Raw genomic sequence first — 21,978 nt, 5'->3', positions numbered from 1 at the left:
TGAGATACCACAGAGCGGATGCCTTGAGCATATAACAGGCGCTTGACGCCTTCGCAAAAGTTTTTCATGGAGATTTGCAGAAATAAATTTTTATCTTTACGTACCCAACTTGTTGCATCGCCAAAACTTTGCTTGCCTAGTACAGATGTGAAGCTTCGTGCCATGTAACAGGTGTAGTACCACCCTACGCTTACGTTGTGGTTCTTCAGCATAGGCGCCCATCATCCGCCCATTGCCCAACTGGCTTATTGACCATTAGGGCTCGTTTAGAACGCAGCTGATGAAGGGAAATTTCGGGATGCGGAGCTTGTGCAGTGCTCATTAATGTATCACGGAATTTCCATTTCGTTTTTAGCAAGAGATGTATCCCTAGAGAGAATACTTCCAAAAGGTTATGCTGCAATCGATGTCTCGCATCGCACAAACGTGATTATGGCCGCCAGAAGATCGATCACAGTGTGGCGCTTCAAGTCTCATCTGGTGGGCTCTGAGATTTCGAACTCCAGTAAGCTTTGGCCAACAGACGTTCACATCTGTCCACGCTCTTCAGTTCCTGCGCCGAAACTTGACCCAACGTCAGGCGTCACATCCTTGCCCTGCGTATTTTCGTTTAGTGCCTCCGGGCTACCCATTGCTGATCCAAGATCCTCTACTGCGTCATGTCGGTCCCAGGTCTGTTTCTCAATCTTCTTGATCAACCTCTGCAAACCGTAAATATCACTCATAGCGGCCTCGATTGTCCTCTCCTGCTGCGACCAAAGCTGTGACAGCGTCTCGACCATGAACGATGGCAACGGCGTCTTCTTTCCCGTCCGATAATCGTACACCACGATGTCCTCCGTAATTCGAGCTGCAACCCTCTGGTGCGTCTCCGACAGAACAACGGCTTCCAGGTGAAGCGCGTCCATGCCTTCCGTCGGTTGCTTCATGAGCTTATGGCATACCGTGATGCGATCGGGATAACGCAATGGGAACTTATAGTCCGTCTTTATGCTCCGAAGTATAAGGCCAATGCCCCGCGGCGTCCATAGCTCCTCCCACTGTTTTCTATGGGCCGGGTCTGCGCGCAGCGCTATGTTCCTTGCCCAATTGATCCGTGCCGTCTCCGCCCAGAAGTTATACCGTACGTTGTTCACATGGCCCATTTGATCGTGATCTCCCCATGCAACCTTCTGCCTGAACAGCCCTACATCGTCCTTGTTTGTGATATAGCCTTCTCTTCCCACGACGTAGCGTCTCCAATTCCAAGTAACTTGTCGGAGCACGAAAGAGAGTTCGGCAAGCTGTTTGGAGGTGGAGCAGCCAAACGTCACGCACTTGCCTATGCGGGCTTTGGACTCCGAGATAAAGCGAGACTGAGCAGCTATGAGACTCGGCGTCAAGTGAGGAGGAGGCATCGTGAGCACATGCAATCGACGGTGCTGGAGGAGAGAGCTGTGCGGAGTTTCGGGATAGCGAGCCACCATTCAAAGCTAGCTCCTTTCGGTGAACTTGATATGATGCAATTCGAACCCTGCCGAGTTCTGAACGATGCATCTGCATCTTCTTCATCGAATGAGGTAGCGAGCAGGAAAAGAATCCAATATTTGTTCTCCCCGAGTCCTTCTGACTATATCCAGCGAGCCGGGGTTTAAAAAAAGTGTGCGTCGCGCAATCGTACCTACTTACCTGGCTGAGCGCGCAGCAGAACTTGGGTGAGGAGTCCGCTGCTCGCCGCCGAACAACCTTTCGTTGTACATCACCAACACATTTTACAAAAGTTTAACAGCTAAACGCCATCGAGCCATGTCGCCTCCAAATCAAGAACTTCGGACACAGGTGATCAAAATATACAAAGGTACATGCTCCGCATTTAGCCGTCCAGGGCCACAGGCAATGTGGTGATACCAGACCTCACTATTTCGACTTCGGCGTGAACGTTGCACGTTGAGAAGCTACGACGTCACACCTTGTACTTGCATGACTTCCATTGCATCTAGCTTTGAATCATTCCCAAATTGACCCAGGGTTTCAAATCAGAATTCTGACTGAAAAAACAGAGCTTCTGTACTTGATCCGAGACTATCCTCTCGGCTACCACTATGCTCGTCCGAGACTGCATAACGCATTCATGAGCCAGGCTGGCCTTAGAGATGACGAGCAGATCAAGAAGGCCATTGAAAGAGCTGAATTTGTAAAAAAAGGTTTGTATAAAAAAGACAAGGGCAGGATCTAGATCGACTGACATCAAAGCACAGAAATTGAAGCATTGTGTGTTCAGAAATTATGCTCGCCTTCAGCAACCTCAGGCTTACTCTTCTAGATACTATCTCAAACGTTATCGTTCACTGCGACAACGATACGATCGGGTTTGACCATCGTTTTCCAAGCTGTCTAGCTGCAGCATCGTTACTTCGCTGTCATGTTGAGGATGCGCGTTAGAATGCACAATGCATTCTAGACAGAGTATGTTCGTGTCATATTTTTCTGGCCCAAAAAGCGCCAATCTCGATGCAGTCGCCGTTGTTGGCACCGCCATCCTCGTACAAATCCGTCATCATCCAATTCCACCACCGTGTCCACTCCTCCGCATTTTTCCCACTAACTTTCCGCAGGAATGGTTCCATACTCTCGATAAACATGACTGTACTTAGCAAGGCTGAGGCCCTGAGATCTGCCTGTTCAGGCGTCAGAGAAGACGGGACTGCATCCGCAAGAGATGCGCGGCTTTTACCACGCTTTGCTGCGTTGTCCCTCTCCCATTTTAATTCGCCGAATGGGATTGCCACACGACGGAAGCCGATGTCCTCTAGTGTGTCCGGCTCTTGGAGCAGCATAGGCTGCATTCTACCACATGGAGTGGGGGATAATTTGCGCGCGTCGAGCGCATCTTGGATCCAGCTATTGCTGTCTGTGAGGTACTTGTTTTGCGTTTTCGCGAAGGGTGTCGCGGGAGAAATGAGAAAGGTAGCGGTGCGAATGGCGTGTTCGTGCTCTTCGGCCCGTTTGCTGAGTGGTGCTGGTGGGTGAGGTAACAACGTGCGCACGAGGTAGTCTGTGTCCCATATCTCTAGGACTCCACCCGAACGCAGGACGCGAATAGCATCGTCAAAGAGGCGCTCTTGTTGAGGACCTAGTGGCAGCACAAGACTCAGGTCCTTCATGAGAACCAGGTCAAACTCCTCCTCTTCGAAGGGTAGCGGGACCTTCCTGATGTCGTGTTGCACAAACTTCCAATTGACGCCTTGTTGCTTGAGGTCGGGAGCAATGTTCGCGATGTCCAACCCGACGAACTCAACATTTAGACATCCTAATTCAGCAAGATAGTCATGACAAAGACTCGACCAGTATCCGCTCCCGCATGCGATATCCAGCACGCGTTGCGGGGGTTTCTTCTCCACAAATGGACTGCACAGTGACTTGCCAAAGGCCCTGACGGCTAGCAGGGTTTGCAGGTTTTGACGGTGTATTTCGGGTCCGTCGCAAGGCAGGGGGTATTCATTGTAGCTAGGCTCTCGTAGATACCTACGCCCATGATGGAATACGAATGGCGTTACCGCATTCGACGGCTTGGTGTTGATGATGATGTTGTTGTTGTCGGACGTGACTCTGATCGATTGTGTGGATGAGCTGGAAACAGAGGCGGCCTTGCCTCTGTGTGCAGCGCTGCCGTCCATACTGCGTTGGGCATTGTTGGTGTCCGGCGTTGCGGCCCACAATGACGGAGCAGATCTGGGGTCTTTATTCTTTTGCTCCAAAAACGACCCCGTACTAAAGATAGCCTGTTCAGACCGCCCAAGCGGGAGCTAATCGGGCGATGCCCGTTGTTTTAAAGTCTTTTTGACTTTAAGATCTGACCAGTGATGCGGTGTCTGGGCAGGTTCAGCCCCTCGATTCCATGGCGTGATTCTGGCAGGGAAAAAGGCCAGAGGGCGTTGAGAATTTAACGTCGAAAGTGCGGCGGGAGGGCAGCAGCAGAAGAGATGCACGAAGGACAGAGGTCAGAGTTGCATCTGCGTCCCACGCTGCATTTCTGCAAGTCTTTCTCTGCAGGTCTTTCTCTTGTATCCGGTAGATTGGGTTTCCTAGTGATTAGCGTTGCATGGGATTGGCGGGCCCAGGGGACAACGACCCGGTTAACGATATGGCAGCTTTGTTTCAACATGGTCGTGGGTGCTCCGTATATTTTGAAGCGAGCCGTCGCTAAATTGAGGCGCTGCTCTTGCGCAACGGAAATTAACAGAGTGATCTTCTTTTTCGTGGCCCCAGAAGGTGGTTGTTCTTCAGTCCCATCGTTTGTGCGCCGTGGCGGCGAGTTCGCACAACGAGCTTGTGTGCGTGGCTCTGGGGCCCGAAACTCTGCCCATCATAGTCGCTTGTACACAAGCGCAGTAGATGAAACTAGCTGCAAACAACGGAGGCGATGATGAAATTGCATGTGCATTGTCTGCTTGGGTGCAGCTCGTTGTTGCGCCTGAACGCGAGCTCCATCGCTTGAACTCAACCATGGAGGCTCTGGAACGAGAATGCCCGCCCCAAGCACAGTCCTGGACAAAATACGGTACTGCCCGATCGCAGGATAAGCAATGATTGGCCTGGTGCCAAACCATCAGCTGCGATGGGGCACATGATGAGCACTTGGTAGAGTTAAGCCTCAGCCTCTACGTCAAGATACGATGCTCCAAGGAGGCGGTGGCGCCAACAGCTCCAGCAGCAGCTCCAGAAGCAACAGCGGCAGCAACAGTAGTAGTAGCAACAGAAGTACTAAGAGAAGTACGAGTTGTAGCACCACTGGGAAAGGCCAGACGCGTCGTCGCGCGTTAGGCCTTCAGAGCGCAATGTGATGGATCAGCAAAACTGATCATTTTGAGCGGCATTCAGGAGTCGCCAGCAAGACTTGAGGCTGCCGCAGAGGCCAGAATGCGTGAAGTAGAAAAGACCAATGTCGCCAAACGCCTTTCGAAGATGAAATCCCGACACTGGAAGTGCTGGACGTGAGTGTTCAGCGCGCAGCGTCGCGACGAGTTGGTTGCACGACAGAGGACACGTGACAGGATCCGCTCTTTGCCAAGGATCCTCTCCAGTCTCCATCGGCCTCGACCTGTAGAGACCAGCAGACTTCGCGCCCTTCATCGTTGACACGACCTACCATACTCGACCGCATCTTGCTTCACGCTGTCGCGACGACTAAAACCGCGCTTTGCACTGAGTGAGACCGCATCCCTTCAGTACGTTGTCCCCGCCTTTTCTCGTACGCCCGCCGCCCGCCATCCCACATTCACAACCACGCCTTCCTTGCTCGAGACGTCAACGAGTTCCCCGGAAAGCAGAGCACTGGCAGAAGAAGAAGCTCATAGCTGTTCACACACACAAACATCCATTCCCTGGTCTTTCGCCTCAATCGTCAATTACGGCCGCGACAGCTATCCTACCAACTTCTGACCCTCTCCGCGCTCTCGCTCTTTGATCTCAGTTTCACCGTTTGTAACCGAAGTTGACGCATGCTAACATCGATGCTATCTCTCTAGATTCTCTCCGAACTATTCATTTACTGCCATTCCGTAACCACAGCATGATACCACGGTCTGATTGAGCTTCGACCTCGCAGCCAATATCACAGCGCACGCCACGTTTCATAACCAATCTTCTTCACTTGCGAACGGCACTAGCTCGAGAAGCTACCCTTCGCCTGGGTGTGGTCGTGTACAACCTCTACACGGTCGTCCTGAATGACAATCACTGCGATCAATGTGGCGACGACGGAAAACGCTATCCCGACCTCTACTTCTTCCATCGACTACCTCACTCTCTCCCGGAAGCAAAGCAAGAACTATCATTGCCTAAGTACGCGACACCTACCGCACCGACCAGGAACTGCCTTTGATGGCAGATGGTCAATATCGCTTCACACAAGCGAGTGGCCAGCAATACTACTCCCAATTCAATAACACGAGACATAGTTCACAGCGACCCACGTCGCCCGCACCACAAAACCACAGACGCGGCTTTCCGTCCGATACAACCTCACCCTCACGGTCACCACGGGCAAGGTCGCCTTCAAATCACCCATACAGCATGTACGCGCAGGGCCATGCGGGCCTCAACTCGCATGGCATGATGAACGGCGCTGGGCACCAGCGCTTCGGGAATCAGCTCAACCTGAACAAATATTCACACCATAACCCACATCAACACAACCAGCACGCGCAAACGGGTCAGGATGGAGGACACGGTGCACACCAAGGAAATTTCATCAGCCACCAACACAATCAGTCCGGTGGAGCATCTGCTCATTTTGGGACCTCTCACTTACAGAACGGCGCGCAGAGCAACGCTTATAGTACCGCGCCTGTTAGCCAGACAGAGCACTGGAAGAAACAGATAGAAATCGCAGCAGAGATTCGAAGCCTGACTCATGCCCACCCTCATGCACGGAATGCCTCTTCAGCATCGAAGACTGTACTCCCCGGCACTAGTACAGGTGGCGCCAAAGATACAAATGAGAAAAAGGAAGAGCGCTATCGGACAGCGGGTGACTGGTCAGACGACGAAATGGAGCAGTCGATATGGACGGAGATCGACATGGGTGGCTCAAATTTACGATGCATAAGCTTACAGCTGTTCGATTACTACCCATTTCTTACAAAGCTTTACCTCAACAATAACCGCCTGCAAGTAATTCCTCCAGAAATTGGACACTTGAGGAATCTGTCCCACCTGGACCTATCGCTCAATCAGATCAGCACCCTCCCACCTGAGATGGGTATGCTCGTCAATCTGAGGGTGCTTCTGCTCGTCGACAATAAGATCACGGTCATTCCCTATGAGCTTGGCAATCTGTTTGCTCTGGACATGCTCGCAATCGACGGGAATCCGCTGAATGAGGGGCAGCTCTCTGTAATTGTGGAAGAGGGCCCACAAGCACTTATCCGGCAACTACGGGAGTCAGCACCAGGTAAGCGTCAAGCTTGATCATGTCATTGCTCACTGCTGACCCTTTTCCAAGGTCCTGATCCACCACGTCCAAGAGATTGGATCGTTCTGGACGATACAGACTCTTCACCGGACGAGAAGTTCCAAGTAATCTCGTTCAATATACTGTGCAAAATCGCGGCAACACCACAGCAGTTTGGTTATTCACCATCACAAGTCCTCGACTGGGACTATCGGAAAGAACTTATATTGCAGGAGATCCGATCTCGAGATGCAGACATCGTATGCTTGCAAGAATTGGACGTCGACAATTATAACAACCTGTTCAGGGAGATGCTTGCGCGGAGCGACTACAAAGGCGTGTACTGGCCACGAAGTAAAACTAAGACGATGTCAACAGAGCAAGGCAAGGGAGTCGATGGCTGCGCGACGTTCGTCAAGAACAGCAGGTGCGTTTTTTTTAAACGGGAGACAAATTTTCTTTGCGCGCATTAACGGATTTTAGGTTCATTATCCTTGATAAGCAGGTGATCGAATTCGCCAACGTCAGCATCAATCGGGCGGACATGAAGGGCGAACACGACCTCTTCAACCGCGTGATGATTCGAGATAACATCGGCGTAGTCACCTTCCTAGAGAATCGTAGCACTGGATCCCGACTCATCGTCGTCAACACGCACTTGTACTGGGACCAAAATTACCGGGACGTCAAGGTCGTACAGGCAGCCATCCTAATGGAAGAGACACAGAAGCTCGCGGAGAAGTATGCAAAGTGGCCACCTACCCCAGATAAGGATAAGATCCGGTTCCGATATGCGAATGGGGACAAGGAGGGCGAGGAGCCAGTGGAAGAGGAGATTCAAAACCCCGTGCCATCAATGACGTACGAACATGGAACGGATATTCCGATCGTCGTATGCGGCGACTTCAATTCGACTCCGCGATCTGGAGTGTATGAAATGCTCACAACTGGCTCGCTAGCTGGTAATCACCGAGATCTGGGCACCTACAAGTACGGGAACATTACCAAAGATGGCGTACGGCATGCGTTCGGCCTGAAATCCAGCTACGGAAACATCGGCGAGCTGCCCTTTACTAACTACACCCCCGGTTATACTGGTGTTTTGGACTATATTCTGTACTCAACATCGAGTCTCTCGTGCACAGGCCTGCTTGGTGAGGTTGATCCTGAATATCTCAAGCGCGTTCCCGGATTCCCGAATCTTCATTTCCCAAGCGACCATTTGCTCCTGCAATCCGAGTTCAAAGCGAAGGCGCCAAGGAAAGAGAGGAAAATCACGGAGGTCGACTTTGGACCGCAGAAGGAGAATAGGCGGAATTGATCTCTCTCGTCTTGCACACTCAATCTTATCAACTGAAGCTTTTCTCTTAGTGTGGATCATGGACGGCGGTGGCTGGGTTTGGGCAAAGTCGATTTGAAACAAACGGCGTTGATTTATTTACGATGCATGCCAAAACATCCTATTTTTTTTCTTCCTTCCACGACTACTGCTGGCTTGTTTTCTTTTTGCGATGACCAACGTTGGATTTACTGCGTTATGAGCAAAGGCGCGCCTTCCCCTTGTGGCCCGAGCCTTTGGGAACCAGATGGGAAAATGGAGGGGGAAAACTGGGAGGAAAGGTATCCATCAACCATATTTGCATGCATGCACACGCGCGTTTATGTCTGGACCTTGTCATATTTTGGTTGGAGTTTGCTGGTCTGTGTGCGTAAGCGTCTTGTCTGTTCAGGAATTTGCGAGGTTTTTGCTTGCGATTGTGGGAGGGGTGGATGAAGGGGACTTGTGTGTACAGAATACGTCGGGTAGCTAGTCTTTCTTCGGTGAGACGTCACGATCCTCCCCTGGGAGCAGCAGCGCCTACATTTGTTTGCGGGCAATGTCAACGAAGCACTTGAGGCCTGCGGCAGACCTAATTCTCTCCAGCTGGTGGGATCGAGATACGCTCACTTGAAATTATCTTCCTCACTGATGGTCGTTTTCGCTTCCTTCTCGTTCTTCCTCTATTACGACGTTTCCGTTCTGCGAGTCTAGATATTGGGCAAAAAAAAAAAAAAAAAAAAAAGAAGAAGAAGAAGGAGAATGGGAAGAAGATGCACGACAACAGTGACAGCCGTAGCAATGATGAAGACGTTCGATCGCAGGCAAAAAAAAAAAAAAAAAAAGAAGAAGAAGAAGAAGGAGAAGAAGAAGAAGAAGAAGAAGAAGAAGAAGAAGAAGCACGATTATTAGACATGCTTCAGGCAGTCCTGCTGTAATGAAATTGTATGAACCTCATTCAGACCTAGCATACTGGGGTATATTGTCATCATCTGCATATGCACCGATGTAAACCTAGAATATCACGCATCGCAAAGTGGGAGAAACTGCGAACTTGTTGGTGCAATAGCAAAGCATCAGAACGGCGCTTCTGAATCGTATGAGGCGCGCAAGAGTTACAAGGCATCATCTCCTAAACCACCAACCTCGCCTCTGCTGTCTGATCGGCTTTGACTCTTTGCGGCGTAGCTCTATCATCTCCTTTACATACTTAGGCCACGTGTTGGTAAGGACGAGGTACTTTACGCTGCGCTCGGCATCGCGAAACACGTTGGCGTCAAACTCGTCGGGGATGTCACCCCACCACTGCACACGTTGTGCTACCACGTCGTTGACCTTTGAACTTACGTGAACCGCCTGTTTCTCTGCCGGAGAGCCGAACAAATACTCGAACGGCATGTCGCTGTAGCTTTCGCCTCTGCCCTCACCGAACAGCACCTGCGCAGCGGGGCCAAACACTTGATCCAAGCGCTCACGGTGGCCGCCGACAATGTTGACCGGAACGTCGGCGTGAGCTTGGCTGACGAAGCGCGCGTATATGCAGACGGCGTGCTTAAACATGGTCCGGCGGAAGAGGTCATCGGCTATGACGGCCCCATTACCGGAGTTTGAAGACCCGACAGAAGGGTGAGAGGACCACAACGCATCCCACGAAGCGACGGAGGTGAGAAAGGCGATGTTTTCTCCCGAGAAGTCACGAAGGGCAGAGAAGATGCGGAGTGGCTCTGGGTCATGGGCGAGCGTGCGGTTCAGCGCCGTCATCGTGTACAGGCTCTCCGGCGAGCTCTCGTTGGACTTGCGGAAGAGATCGTCCAAGGCTATTTCGCAGGAAGGCGCCTTCTTGAAGCTGTCTGACATGGGAGACACCACGTCAGTGGAGCCCGAGAACTCGGATAGAGAGACGTTCTTTTGACCTTTGGACTCCCATTGCGCGATTGCATCGAGCGTCTCTTCCTGTAACCCTTGGTGCTTCTTCACTTCCCATACCGGCACGAAGACGGTGAAAATCTCAATGAACCAGATAGAGAGTGCAATCCTAACAACGTTAAGCTCAGGTGACCAAGATGCCGGCGTGAAGGACTCGCTTACCATTGGGGAGGAATGAAATAGTGGTTGCATGGCTCCATACCTGGTACATTGAGGGCAATCAACCACATCGGCGTCGCAGGCATACTGAGATCGGTGAGTTTTGGGTATCTCCCGCTTTCGCTCGAAGACGATTCTTACCCTGACACACAGCATGCAATCGTCTGGAGACGCCATCCGTGCGTGTCACGGATATGACGCGAACGCCAAAGCACGACGGGTGCAACAACCCATGACCAAAAGACTTGCACGGCTACGCCAGGCCACCATTCCCAACCTCGGCCTTGCTCAACCTTCCGTTCCATCGCTGTTCCGTGGACTTCGGTACCAGGAATTCCCCAGCTGGCGTGATACTTGCGGGAAATCAGGTACATCAGTAGAGTGAGGAGAAACTGTCACGGAAAGTCGTAAGTAAGCATGTCAATGGCTTATCAGGCTTCAAAAACGACCAAGAGAATGTTGAGTCAAATGCAGCAGGTTCACGAAGGACATGGAAGAATGAATTGGGACGTACTTGGACAATCATTGCGATGGATGTCAGTATCCACACGCGAGAAGCGTAGCTCTTTTGCATGAATCGCTGATAGCGTGTCCTCCACCATGATTTGGACCTCTGTGATTTATTCGTGCTTTCTTCCATGATGGTGCTCTCGCTAACGTTCTGATTATGTGCAAACCGCTTCTGCACTTTGGCAACATGAAGCAGTTGCGCATTCGCGGCGTAGAAGAGTGAGATCCCCCACGGAAGCCATGTGCCCATGACCCAATACTCGCCAACTTCTGGCTCGATGGGACCGATCACAATGCACACTTGCACCAGCATCCAGTAGAGATGAAGGCAGATGACAGAAGCAAAGGTGAGGGGAAGGCCACGGATGGCAAGGGAGGGCAGGTGTCGTTTCCTCCATAGATAAAACATAGCACCAAAAAGTATGATGGTCCATGCCAGGCCGAAAGAAACGTAGAATACGGCGGCCGCATCGAGACGTGGTTCTGCCTTCGTGGAAGCAGTGATACCAGATTCGCTACCCATGGTGACGTTTCAGCGAACGAAGAGGCGATTGGCGAGCAGCGGTAGTTTCCAGTCCGTCCAAAAGAATCGGCAAACGCACGAAACTTGAAGATCTGAGTCTCAAGTTCGATCGTGAATTCCACTCATGTGACAAACGACAACTCAACGCTGTTCATCCACATCATCTCACCGAAGGAACTGAAAAGTTGAAAATGGGATCTATCGAGAATGGCAGTGGTGGAACAAGGAGTACTTATTTTGCGCATCATAGAAGATGCGGGCACGTTCCTATTACTCCTTACGGAGTACTCCGTTGAACAGGACCTAATGTCTAGAACCCTGTCTAAAGCTGGCACTTGAACAAGCCTTGGTCACGACGGATCTGCAGGAACGCTTTGGATGACGAGTTCACGACAAAGGCCTTGCAGGTATAAACCACTTCCCCGCGCGCTAATCATAGAGTCTTATCAAGAATCTTGCGCTTCGCAAATGTCTTCATCACCTGCCTGCTTGCGGTAAAGATCCGATTCTGGCACTGAACATCAACTTACATGATGCAGATTTTACGCCGTAGGGTGGAGATTTGACCAAAGTGACCAGGGAGCATGCGCGATGGCTTAGGATGACAGCACTGACCCATCCCCCCGATTTCACTAACAGCTCGTTCGGCGCTTCGGTACGGCTCGCCGGACGACTAGAAAGTTCGCAATAGCGAGAGAGATCAACGGAGTAAGCCAAGCATCGCTTCGACAGCTCTTCCATCGTCGACACAAGAAAATTGATACGCTGCTTGCAATTGTCGATACTTCCCGTCGTACCGGTACTCCCTGAAAATGTAAAACAATCGCATGCACCTAGTAGCACCGAAGGTAAGGTGCCTTGCTCTGGAAGAAAGCCCCCCCGTGGACAAGGATCCGGAGCCAATGCAGCTATCATGACTCGAGAGGCGAGCAGTGATACGACGCTTGGCAGAGAGATGTGGACGCCAGGGCCATTTCCCCTCGTCTTCGGGTTTGCTGGCAGAATTGCCTATTGGAGATGCAAGCAAGCCGCTGGAGCGTTGTGTCAGAGTCGAATGCAGCGAACAGCGCGGTGCAATATCGCAGTGTGGATTCGCAATAGTTCATCGACTGGAGATGGCTCTGAAGGAGCATAATATACCTGAGACGACATAGAGACCGACCTGCAGGAACGGCGTAGAAGGTTGGACTGCGATTGACCAGTTCTTCATGTGGGGCCAGAGGCCAGTCCACTCTCGCCCCGCAAAGAAAATGGCAAGACTCAGTGTAAGGAGCTGCGACTCTGGCGGCGGCCTCTCCACGAGGTCATCTTGATAATCGATCTTGTAGTGCCTCGCTCGAATAGCATGCAAAATTTGGATGCGCCGTGCGATGTAAGAAACATTGACAGAAGCGCCTGCACGTTTCATCTGCCACAGCAGATCTTGCTGTAAAAGCATTTCCCTTTCATTCGCCGATAGCGGTCAGAATCGTCGTCAGAAGGAACGATTATTTCTCCCACGCTGCCTCCACTGCAGGACCTTCATCTTGGACCAACTTAGCTCCTCCAATAGCTGCATTTGTACAATGTGAATCTTGACTTACAAAGCTGCATTTCGCTGTTAGCATGAAAGAGTTCTCTCAGATGTCTAACGAAGAGAATGAGGGTTTTCCCCGTCGAAAATCACGACACAGCAAAGAGTTGGACTCAGTGCATTAGTTGCGAGAGAAATTCCGCCCCAGCCATGCACGAGTGAAGTTCAACATGAGTCCAATAAATACCATCGCGAATCAGGCTAATCCGAGTGGTTTTATGTAGAGAAATTTTTTTGCGGTATCACTATCCTCATCAGCCTCTCTAAAGTCTTGGTCCCAAGGCTGAGCGCTTGGCGACCGTGACCAAACCGTGCGTGCTCTCGCAGATCTTGTCTTGGTCAAGTTCCGTACGTCTCCGGCGCACCATATCCTGCTTGCTTTCGTTGCGGATTCCATGCCTCTGTCTTGCCTGTCATATTCGAGAGGCGGGTTGTTGCTGCACCCACGTTCGGCCTGATGCTCGCTTTTGGTTTCGTTCGCTGGTAATCTCGAGCGCAACCACACATCAGAACGCGCCTTATACCGCTTGGTCCATCGATAGGCTCCAAGACAAGCCAAATTACGCCCGTCGCGCTCTCAACGTGGCGATGATGCCCAAATCGCCGCTTCCGCACTTGTTCGCTCGCGACGTGGAACCGTTCCCCGAAGGAGCCAATGCAACAGATGCGTTGATCAACGGCGTCCATTATAATCTCACGGCACTTCGACACTGGAACTACACACTGTACACGAACAACACATTGTCGAACAACTCGAACTGCTACCTGGTCTTCGACAAATACAAACCTGTTTTTCTCTCCAACGGCACGTGGATTAACGGCACAACGTGCTACGTGCCAATCTCGGCGATTAAAGAGCGCGGGAAGTTGGGTATTGCCTTCGCGACGCTGTTTTCGGTGTGTCTACTGTTTGTTCTGGTGAATTTGAAGAAGCATGGAACTCAGTATCTGAGGGAAGACAAGAGATTCAGGCTCGTAGGAAGGAGATGGCAGTGGTATTGGATGATTTTCGTGTGTGCGTGTGGGCTTATTGGGACGATATCAAGTGTGGATGTGGATAGAGATTATTTACCAGATATTGCGATCATACTGCAGTCCTTCTTCTTCTGCCTGATGTATTCAGGCACGATGGCCGCTGTGTGGGAGGCCGTTCGGCATTGGTACGTCCCTAATTTGGAAATGACTTTTACGCTCAATTTCACGGGCGATTAACGCAAAGATGCAGGGGCTCGTGGCAGGAGCGTCAGATTGTGGATCGCGATCAGTTTGCTCTGAGACAGGACGACCGTCGTGCCAGAAGAGAGTTCTACATGCCCTTGATATTCTACCTGTTTGCCTGGCTTAACTTCTTCATGACAATACCCCGCCCGTGGACACCAATCGAGAAGCAAAGATCGCCAGAGCAACAAGCTGCCATCGCTGCGGCTGCGGGAACGGACGCCCGCTTCAAAGCTGGCAGCGTAATAATGGTTGCCGCATACGCAGTCATCATCTTCTCTCTCCAGCACAGCCTTCACTATTATCGCCCTAACGAGCGTGGTGTCCGCCCGCTCATACGCAGTTGCTCCACAAGCTGCCCGACCAAACTGTTCCTCGCTATTGCCATTCTCGGTGTACGAGTAGCATATGGCATTGCCAGTGCGTGGATATGGGAGATTTCTATCCTCAAATACGACGGCAACCCTGCCTGGGCTTTCGGCTTTGGATACGTACCCACCGTGCTCATCATGGTCGTCCTCATCATCGCGGGACTGATAGAGGAGAACGAAGATCAGAGCCTGATCAAGCAGCGTCGAGCTCGGGGAAGAGCTACTGATGCTGAATTGGGCATCACGCGAAAACCTGCGTGGTGGAGAAAGGGTGCTAGGGACTACGTCAACGACGTGCAGAGGCTACGAGATCTGGCTTCAGAGGCTGGGGGTGTCCAGGCAAAGTCGAAAACGTTCAGCTCAGCCATTGCGCCGGATAGCTGGACTCGAACAGGGGAAAAAGGATATTCAGATTTGGCGTCGAAGAACGGGCCGCCGACAGAGAGCATTTCAACGAGCACGGCGCCTGAAGTTGGGCTTAGCTCAAGCAGCCAAAATGTGGATTACGAGTCACCTTTCATAGACCAGGCTCAGTTGCACAACAGTAACGAAACTGTATCGCTGAAGTCAGGTGTGAAGCGTTCCAGCTGCAGCGTTGCAACAGACGTAACAATTGGTAGTGGCGAGACGCAAAGGACGAGTACGACGCTGAACTTTCCTCAACAGAAGGTTAGGAGTATGTTAGATGTGTAAACGAAAGCCGTGCGACGCGTATCGACGTGCGAACAATAATATGCTATTGGCTGCTAGTCGACGTCGTCTGTTTCGCATCCATTATTATGAACGGCGTTAGGCGAGGTATATTTCATGCCGAATGGGAAGTTCAGCAGCACCCGCCCCTCGCGCTGAGCTGGACCTAGCTGGCATGTCCTCTGTCCAGGATGTTCACGAGCAGTATAGCTTACATGCAGGTTTACGCTTTCCATGGGGTAGCTGAGCAAGGGCCAGAGCCCGTCATCAATACGGCCAATAAGCCTCTTTTTTTAATGAGAGAGCCCAGGTCGCCACGCGAGGTGCTCAGCCCACCAACTACACATCAATGCGTCGAAGCATTAGATTAGATAAGCATGCTCCTTTCGAGCTAAATTAGGCTGAGTGTTCACATCCTAGACGCGTAGCGACACGCTGAAAACGACTGGGAAAGTGGTTTTGTAGAGCGTTACGTATGCCTTGGATATACAGTAGCAGGCATGAGCTGAGGCTTGCCGAAACAAAAGTAGTTCTACTCTATGCTATTTTGAAATTGAGTCGCTGTACGGTGTCGATGAATTTGATATACTTGGAAAGGGGGAATGAGAACTTCGTTTTGCACGTCATTAATTAACGTCGCCAATGACGGCCGCCATTGCACTACATCAGCCGTGCTGACGGATTCTGAGAACAGCGTGCCAGCTTCGAATGGATTGCAGTATGCGAGTCCACGCCTTGCAAATTCATTGGCTCAAATGGCTTTTTTCAGCGCAGCCATGTTTGCATCTGAATGACATTCTCCACCTTCACATCCTAATGCACAAATTTCTGTCTACAGTTGCCTCAACGTTTGTAGACGGCACAGCGACTTTGAATCCTCTTCATTCTCAAAGATAGGAGAAAACGGACTCCTCTAGATGCAAAAAATTCGCCGTGAAAATGCTTTTGTTTGATCAAATTTTTAAACACTTTCTCGATGATGACGCTGGACGACTCGCTTTTGAGACTACGCGACACGATTCGTTACAAGGACAAAAGAGTAGCAGGCTCACATCATCCATCCCTTGAAGCTATAGGATCACAGCTATTCTTGGTAGATGTATGCGTGAGGTACACTCTTAACGGCACGGGATTTCATACCCCAGCTCTAACTGTCGATGAGATGTGAAGGGACCAAAGCGGGATCTTTCATGGCGGCTGTGATGGCCGCAATCTTTGTTCAAATTGATTCTCCTCCAACTTTTCCAACTGCAGAAGGTAAGCTTGAAGAGCTAAACAATAGAAACTGATGCGCCGCTCATGTGTAATTATCCGAAGGGGGGAGGATGTTCTCGGGCCGAGCGTACGTTCCTGCTCTCAGGAACGACGGTCCTCGCGGACACTATCGATTTGACAGGGTGGATCTTGATGATGTATCCCAAGTGGGTTACTCCCCCTTTCGTTGATGTCATGCAGATGAGAAATGGGCATGGACCAATGCGAGCATTGTGGACACGAGAAACAGTGTTGGACGGTCGAGACTTTGGAGGGACAGTCAACGAGTATGGACGACTGGAGAGTCCGAGCGTTTGCTTCACGTACTGCGGAATCAAATCAGGCCATTTTTTTCCTTAAACTTTGCTGCTCGTCTGGCGCGAGGTGCAGAGCTCAACTCGACTCGAGTATGAAACCGCTGCGCAAATCTTGACGTCGCTGCGAGAAGCCGGAAGCTCCGACAGGCAGTGTGTCGCTTGGGTTGTTCAAGGAGGCAGAGGCCTGTCAAACGTACTGCTTTCCTATTCTGTAGCATCCCAGCCGAGACGCGAGGAGGCTCTTCAGCCTTTCAATCTTTTTCACACAGCCTTGTGCGAAGAAATTTTTTGGGGGGTCATACAGCAAACCGATGCTGCTGTGGGGTATCGGCGGAACCGATGCTGCGTCTCGCATAATTGGCAGACACAACGCGTTATGCAGGGCACTGAAGCTCAGCAAAATTTTGTGCAGTGCCAACAGCACAGTGCATTTCCGCCCACCCTACCTGTTTCTCCGGCACAGCTTTTTCTTTTCTCCACCGTCTGGCGGAACGCTTCGATCGGTTATTCGGACCTTCCAATCGCGTGCTCGGTCTTCGAAGCTGGCAAAGCATTTGTGTTGTGTGATAGCGTCGGACGGACCGCGGGCCTGGGAACTTTTTTTGGGGGGAATTTGCTGTGCTGTCGTCCAGATCTCGTATGAACATGTCCCATGTCATCCTAGCTGCCCTACAACATGGCCTGTAGATCCTGTGGAGGTTCTCGAAGCTGTGGACGTGAGAATGATCTTTGCCTGAACGTGAAACACGGGGCAGGAGTGAAAATACGAGGGCAAGACATGCAGTGGCCGTCCCAAGCTTGGGCGAACATGAACACACAAACACACACACACACACGGGACAGCACGACAACGAGGCGATCTGCGAAACGTCTCCAGAATAATTAGCTTGAGTACCTGCATCATCTGACGCCATCGCGAAGGTGCTACAGCGATCGCGTGGTGTTTGTAATCGTTGGTGTCACTGAACATGGCGTGGCTGTGTAGGCTGCGACGGGATGCGGTGCAGCGCTAAGCCCTACAGGGTAGAGGCAGCCTGTGGTCGTGCAGCCCGAGAGAAAACACCCCACCATGAGTGATCTCTCATAAAAGAACTTCTTCTGCCCTCGTCCAGCAAGACATTCATGGGCTGCTTTCCGTATTAGTGTTCCAGTCCTAGCATTTGTCCCCTCAAGCGCTTACCTAGACTCGAGCCAAGTTAGAGCTTCACCTGCCTTTGACCGACCGTGTTCCGAGGCCACCAGCGACCGTTCATCCGCCAAACGCTGCTTCTTCATCCTAGCCGGCCGCGCCCCACCACATAATGTCCTACTACCCAGGCCAAGGGTATCAGGGTGGACATCAGGGAGGATATGGGCCACCTCCAAACAGCGGATATGGTGGTTATCCTCCTCCACAGTGCGTATTCCCGCTTTGCAGCGTAGCTCGGAGCTTCGGCGTTAACCAGCTGCATTTCAAGACAACCACACTATGGCGGCTACCAACAGGCGCCTCCTTCCCCGCAGCCGCCGTATGGCTACGGGACACCGCCGCCTCAGCAATATAGCGGCTATCAGCAGGCATGTGTCTCGTACTTCGCGAACTCACCTAAGCACTCGCTGACCCCAACGCAGAGTCCCCCACCTCCGCAAGGGGGTTATGGATATAGCCAGGTGAGCGATGACACGAGTAGCAGACACGTGGAGTTGCTGACTGAGAAAATGTTAGCCACCACCACCACAGCAAAGCTACGGTCCACCGCCCCCTCAGGGCAATTACCGACCCCCACAAGGTAAACATTTCCACCTTCCCCAGCCTCTGAACCTTTCAAGCGTGGGCTGTCGGTATTTCAAGTCAAGAACGTGTCCTTACAGATAGTTTTAGGAAATGCACCCCCTCAGTATGGCAACTCGTACAACCAAGGAGGCCATGGCGCCCCTCCTCCGCCACCGAGTTCGGCACAACAATTCGGTTAGTTCAGCTAGGCTCGCTGATCTGATTCTGACGTCTAATCTGAACATCAGGGCATGGCGCTCCTGGAAACTACACGTTCCAATACTCGAATTGTTCGGGCCGAAGAAAAGCGCTCTTAATTGGTATCAACTATTTCGGACAGCGAGGACAATTGAGAGGATGTATCAACGACGTGAAGAACATGTCTTCATATCTCAACCAACATTTCGGCTACAAGAGGGAAGACATGGTGCTTCTTACCGATGACCAGCAGAATCCCATGAGCCAGCCGACGAAAGCAAACATACTACGAGCTATGCACTGGCTAGTCAAAGGCGCTGAGCCTAACGACTCCCTTTTCTTCCACTACTCGGGCCATGGAGGTCAAACCAAGGATTTAGACGGTGACGAAGAGGATGGCTATGATGAGGTCATCTATCCAGTAGACTTCCGAACTGCTGGTCATATCGTGGATGACGAAATGCACAGAATCATGTGTGACCAGCCCGCCTCCCCCATCTTAGTTTGCGCCTACTGATATGTGTAAAGGGTCGCACCATTGAAACCAGGTGTGCGATTAACGGCCATCTTCGACTCTTGTCACTCCGGCTCCGCTCTCGACCTTCCCTACATTTATTCTACCCAAGGTCTGCTCAAAGAGCCTAACCTTGCCAAAGAAGCAGGTGCCGGCCTCCTCGGCATTGTATCGTCGTATGCTCGTGGCGACATAGGAGGTATGGCGTCCACCGCCCTAGGTCTGTTCAAGAAGGCCGTCTCTGGCGATGAAGTGTACCAGAAGAACTTGCGTACGAAGACTAGCCCTGCAGATGTCATCATGTGGAGTGGTAGCAAGGACAGCCAGACCTCGTATGTGGATTCTTCCTTTTCTCTTCCTGCCGATTTACCGTACCCTTCTCCCCCTGTCTCTGTCGATTTCTTACCAGTTAGCACGGTAAACATGGGGCTATCAGATATGGTATTGTTTCCACAATGCAGATCTTTTGTGTCCACTGTTCAAAAGGATGCAAATGCCCCTGTAAAGCATGAACTAGACTCAGCGCTTGGCCCTTCGCCTGTAGCGATATATCCTCCATGGCTGCCCATGGCTGACGGAAGATTGGCCGTACCACCGCCTGTGTCCAGCTTTCTGTCTTGATTTTTTTTTTCTTTTTGTTTCATGATTCAAACAGTTCGATACCCCGAATGGCTTCTTGGCAATGTTACATCTCTTGTAGAATAGCTTTTTTAATTCTTCTATCTCAGCCCTGAAGACGTGGTTCCAGCCCTAAAGCGGCTGAGTCCCGTCTTCAGGGCTACGGGTTGCGTTATTTGACTTTGGTTTTCGTCATTCGCGGAGAGGCAACGCTAACTGAATTATACAGGGCTGATGCTTCTATCTCCGGTGAGGCCACTGGTGCTATGTCTTGGGCCTTCATCACCGCGCTCAAAAAGAACCCGCAACAGAGCTACGTACAGCTGCTAAATAGTATTCGCGATGAGCTTCAAGGTAAATATCAGCAGAAACCGCAGCTGAGCTGCTCACACCCGCTGGACGTAAACCTTTTGTATGTCATGTGAGCTAGCATTAGAACACGGAACGGTAAGGACGTCCAGACGTGTACATGATGAAACGTGCACATAATTACCTGGTGGACTTTGATCATTACGGTCGTTATTATGCATGCGAAGTGTATTCTTGACGGGAAATCGGCCCCTTCTTATGATCGGTTTGCTTCTCTTTCCGGAAATGGGACAATCATGTCTAAGTCCTCGAGAACATTGCTGTACCAAGACACTTCCAAAACTAGGTCGAATGCAATGAATCTTTTACGTCCAAAGGCCTTTTGCTTGGAATCATGCTCCGTAAATGTCAAGGCAAGTATTGATGAGGGAAATTATCAGCTGCTGCCTAGGCCAGTTATTAATGATCGAACAACAGGACAGGATCTGGCTAAGGAGAATAAGGTATATAATCAAAAGCCTGAAAGGTTCTGGCACTCCCCGGTGGAAGCCTGGCCATGTCCCTAGCATGTTGATATCGAGCAAAATAAAAAAACCAGCGGAGTATATGCCGAGGTCGCGCTGCTATGATCTAATTTCACATTGTTGGATTAATTTGTTACACGATGGTTCGAGCCGTTCCGATCATGATGCAGCCTGAGGACACAAAAACGATTAGAAGAAGCAGAAGAAGGAGAAGAGACTAGATCTCCAACTTGAATTTCGAGGAAAAGCCGACGGTGTCTCTCGTGAATTCATTGGCCAAACTGGCCTATGCCGTGAGGTATTATATAGGCTGCCTTTCTCGTGATCCAATTCGTCGAAATGGTTTGGGAATGTCTATATTCACTTTCCATGAATCGGAAACCCCGTATGCAAACTCGCAAACAATTACGAGTTTAAGATCAGTTCAACTTGCCAGTGTGCTCCGGAACGCTCGAGAATCACATTTGGGTCTTTTTTTTCGCGTTTTCTAGCGAGAAAACCCACCATGACGCTCACTGGCGGGCTAGTCATTGTCTATATTTGGCTGACCACGTTTAACTTTGCATTCAATCACTGAGGTCGTTTACGCAGTCGTGTAAGGTTCAAATTTAGACAGTTGCGTAACTTGATTGACCAACTCTTTCTCCGCTTGCCCTGGTGCTTGATGACGACCTGCTGGGGGTTCGGATTCAATTACGATATGATGTACACTCTGAAGCCGCGTTCATGTCAAATTCACTGTGGGCACGAACGGGAAGCCACTGACGAGGATGGCGAGGTCAGTCCAGTCGTGGCACGTGGATTACGTGTTGTCTGATTGAGCTCTAAAATCCGCTTGGGGTCATCGATGTCGATTACACGAAACTCCAGAAAATAGTTTACTATATACGTCCCTGGATATCCTTCAATCCCCCATTCAGCACACTTGTGGTTGACGATAAATTGGCCGTCACTGTCGTACATTGATTTGGCGAAGGGCGAAGTCTGGGCTGAGACCTCTGGTATGTAGTCGAACGTAGGCGCCGAGAACACCAGCGGATTCCTCGAGTTCAAACTTGAGGCCTTGCTAGATTTTCATCCTGACATTTGAGCCTCCGCCTGTGTCGACGGAACGCGTTTCGTATAGGGATACCAGAGGCTCAATCGCTGCCAAATCAAGAGCCCTTTGCCAAATACTGCGCTCACACCGTCGGATACTGGACAAAGATCAAGACTGGCTGAACAGGCTAAAGGAAAAAATCAACTAGATTAACTGGGTATATGGTCAAA

The 21,978-nt window shown here is 50.9% G+C and overlaps 7 protein-coding genes across 9 annotated transcripts; 4 read left to right on the top strand and 3 right to left on the bottom strand.

The window, feature by feature from the left end:
* Window positions 1-67: 67 nt before the first annotated feature.
* Window positions 68-1,657, bottom strand: PV09_05951 (uncharacterized protein). The gene has a single exon (XM_016359523.1). It carries the CDS (start codon window positions 1,464-1,466, stop codon window positions 528-530), a length of 939 nt encoding a protein of 312 aa, XP_016212772.1. The 5' UTR covers window positions 1,467-1,657; the 3' UTR covers window positions 68-527.
* A 128-nt stretch (window positions 1,658-1,785) lies between these two features.
* Window positions 1,786-2,302, top strand: PV09_05950 (uncharacterized protein; the record flags this gene model as incomplete). The annotated part of the gene is made up of 3 exons (XM_016359522.1): window positions 1,786-1,837; window positions 2,040-2,183; window positions 2,238-2,302. 3 exons carry the CDS (start codon window positions 1,786-1,788, stop codon window positions 2,300-2,302), a joined length of 261 nt encoding a protein of 86 aa, XP_016212771.1.
* PV09_05949 (uncharacterized protein) lies at window positions 2,222-4,965 on the bottom strand. The gene has a single exon (XM_016359521.1). It carries the CDS (start codon window positions 3,654-3,656, stop codon window positions 2,457-2,459), a length of 1,200 nt encoding a protein of 399 aa, XP_016212770.1. The 5' UTR covers window positions 3,657-4,965; the 3' UTR covers window positions 2,222-2,456.
* A 126-nt stretch (window positions 4,966-5,091) lies between these two features.
* Window positions 5,092-8,904, top strand: PV09_05948. 2 transcript variants are annotated; one of them, XM_016359520.1, is made up of 5 exons: window positions 5,092-5,207; window positions 5,508-5,823; window positions 5,940-6,934; window positions 6,986-7,361; window positions 7,418-8,904. In XM_016359520.1, the coding sequence occupies exons 3-5, from the start codon at window positions 6,055-6,057 to the stop codon at window positions 8,253-8,255; spliced, it is 2,094 nt and encodes a 697-aa protein (XP_016212769.1). In that variant the 5' UTR covers window positions 5,092-5,207; window positions 5,508-5,823; window positions 5,940-6,054; the 3' UTR covers window positions 8,256-8,904. The 2 variants fall into 2 exon arrangements, with proteins under 2 accessions (XP_016212769.1, XP_016212768.1); XM_016359519.1 differs by having other exon boundaries at window positions 5,508-6,934.
* Window positions 8,905-9,160: 256 nt separating this feature from the next.
* On the bottom strand, window positions 9,161-11,646 carry PV09_05947 (uncharacterized protein). The gene is made up of 4 exons (XM_016359518.1): window positions 10,852-11,646; window positions 10,479-10,729; window positions 10,341-10,424; window positions 9,161-10,287 (listed from the first exon to the last, which is right to left on the bottom strand). Exons 1-4 carry the CDS (start codon window positions 11,368-11,370, stop codon window positions 9,378-9,380), a joined length of 1,764 nt encoding a protein of 587 aa, XP_016212767.1. The 5' UTR covers window positions 11,371-11,646; the 3' UTR covers window positions 9,161-9,377.
* Window positions 11,647-13,281: 1,635 nt separating this feature from the next.
* Window positions 13,282-15,866, top strand: PV09_05946 (uncharacterized protein). The gene is made up of 2 exons (XM_016359517.1): window positions 13,282-14,103; window positions 14,169-15,866. The coding sequence occupies exons 1-2, from the start codon at window positions 13,532-13,534 to the stop codon at window positions 15,223-15,225; spliced, it is 1,629 nt and encodes a 542-aa protein (XP_016212766.1). The 5' UTR covers window positions 13,282-13,531; the 3' UTR covers window positions 15,226-15,866.
* Window positions 15,867-17,871: 2,005 nt separating this feature from the next.
* On the top strand, window positions 17,872-21,667 carry PV09_05945. Of its 2 annotated transcripts, XM_016359516.1 has the most exons (8): window positions 17,872-18,189; window positions 18,251-18,350; window positions 18,405-18,443; window positions 18,499-18,562; window positions 18,655-18,741; window positions 18,795-19,218; window positions 19,273-19,590; window positions 20,106-21,667. In XM_016359516.1, exons 1-8 carry the CDS (start codon window positions 18,095-18,097, stop codon window positions 20,299-20,301), a joined length of 1,323 nt encoding a protein of 440 aa, XP_016212765.1. In that variant the 5' UTR covers window positions 17,872-18,094; the 3' UTR covers window positions 20,302-21,667. The 2 variants fall into 2 exon arrangements, with proteins under 2 accessions (XP_016212765.1, XP_016212764.1); XM_016359515.1 differs by lacking the exon at window positions 20,106-21,667 and having other exon boundaries at window positions 19,273-20,105.
* The last annotated feature ends 311 nt before the right edge of the window (window positions 21,668-21,978 follow it).

This window comes from Verruconis gallopava, assembly GCF_000836295.1.
Source record: "Verruconis gallopava strain CBS 43764 unplaced genomic scaffold supercont1.19, whole genome shotgun sequence".
Lineage (NCBI taxonomy): Eukaryota > Fungi > Ascomycota > Dothideomycetes > Venturiales > Sympoventuriaceae > Verruconis > Verruconis gallopava.
Note: the sequence above shows the minus strand (reverse complement) of the source record. Positions and strands in the feature narration are given on the sequence as shown.

Coding starts and splice junctions, on each gene's coding strand:
- PV09_05951 (XM_016359523.1), bottom strand. CDS start 1,466: ATGGTGGCTCGCTATCCCGAAACTCCGCACAGCTCTCTCCTCCAGCAC.
- PV09_05949 (XM_016359521.1), bottom strand. CDS start 3,656: ATGGACGGCAGCGCTGCACACAGAGGCAAGGCCGCCTCTGTTTCCAGC.
- PV09_05948 (XM_016359519.1), top strand. CDS start 5,863: ATGGCAGATGGTCAATATCGCTTCACACAAGCGAGTGGCCAGCAATAC. Junction 6,935..6,985: donor ACTACGGGAGTCAGCACCAG/GTAAGCGTCAAG, acceptor CCCTTTTCCAAG/GTCCTGATCCACCACGTCCA. Junction 7,362..7,417: donor ACGTTCGTCAAGAACAGCAG/GTGCGTTTTTTT, acceptor AACGGATTTTAG/GTTCATTATCCTTGATAAGC.
- PV09_05947 (XM_016359518.1), bottom strand. CDS start 11,370: ATGGGTAGCGAATCTGGTATCACTGCTTCCACGAAGGCAGAACCACGT. Junction 10,730..10,851: donor CCATCGCAATGATTGTCCAA/GTACGTCCCAAT, acceptor TTTCCGTGACAG/TTTCTCCTCACTCTACTGAT. Junction 10,425..10,478: donor ATTGCATGCTGTGTGTCAGG/GTAAGAATCGTC, acceptor CACCGATCTCAG/TATGCCTGCGACGCCGATGT.
- PV09_05946 (XM_016359517.1), top strand. CDS start 13,532: ATGATGCCCAAATCGCCGCTTCCGCACTTGTTCGCTCGCGACGTGGAA. Junction 14,104..14,168: donor TGGGAGGCCGTTCGGCATTG/GTACGTCCCTAA, acceptor GCAAAGATGCAG/GGGCTCGTGGCAGGAGCGTC.
- PV09_05945 (XM_016359515.1), top strand. CDS start 18,095: ATGTCCTACTACCCAGGCCAAGGGTATCAGGGTGGACATCAGGGAGGA. Junction 18,351..18,404: donor AATATAGCGGCTATCAGCAG/GCATGTGTCTCG, acceptor ACCCCAACGCAG/AGTCCCCCACCTCCGCAAGG. Junction 18,742..18,794: donor GAGTTCGGCACAACAATTCG/GTTAGTTCAGCT, acceptor TCTGAACATCAG/GGCATGGCGCTCCTGGAAAC.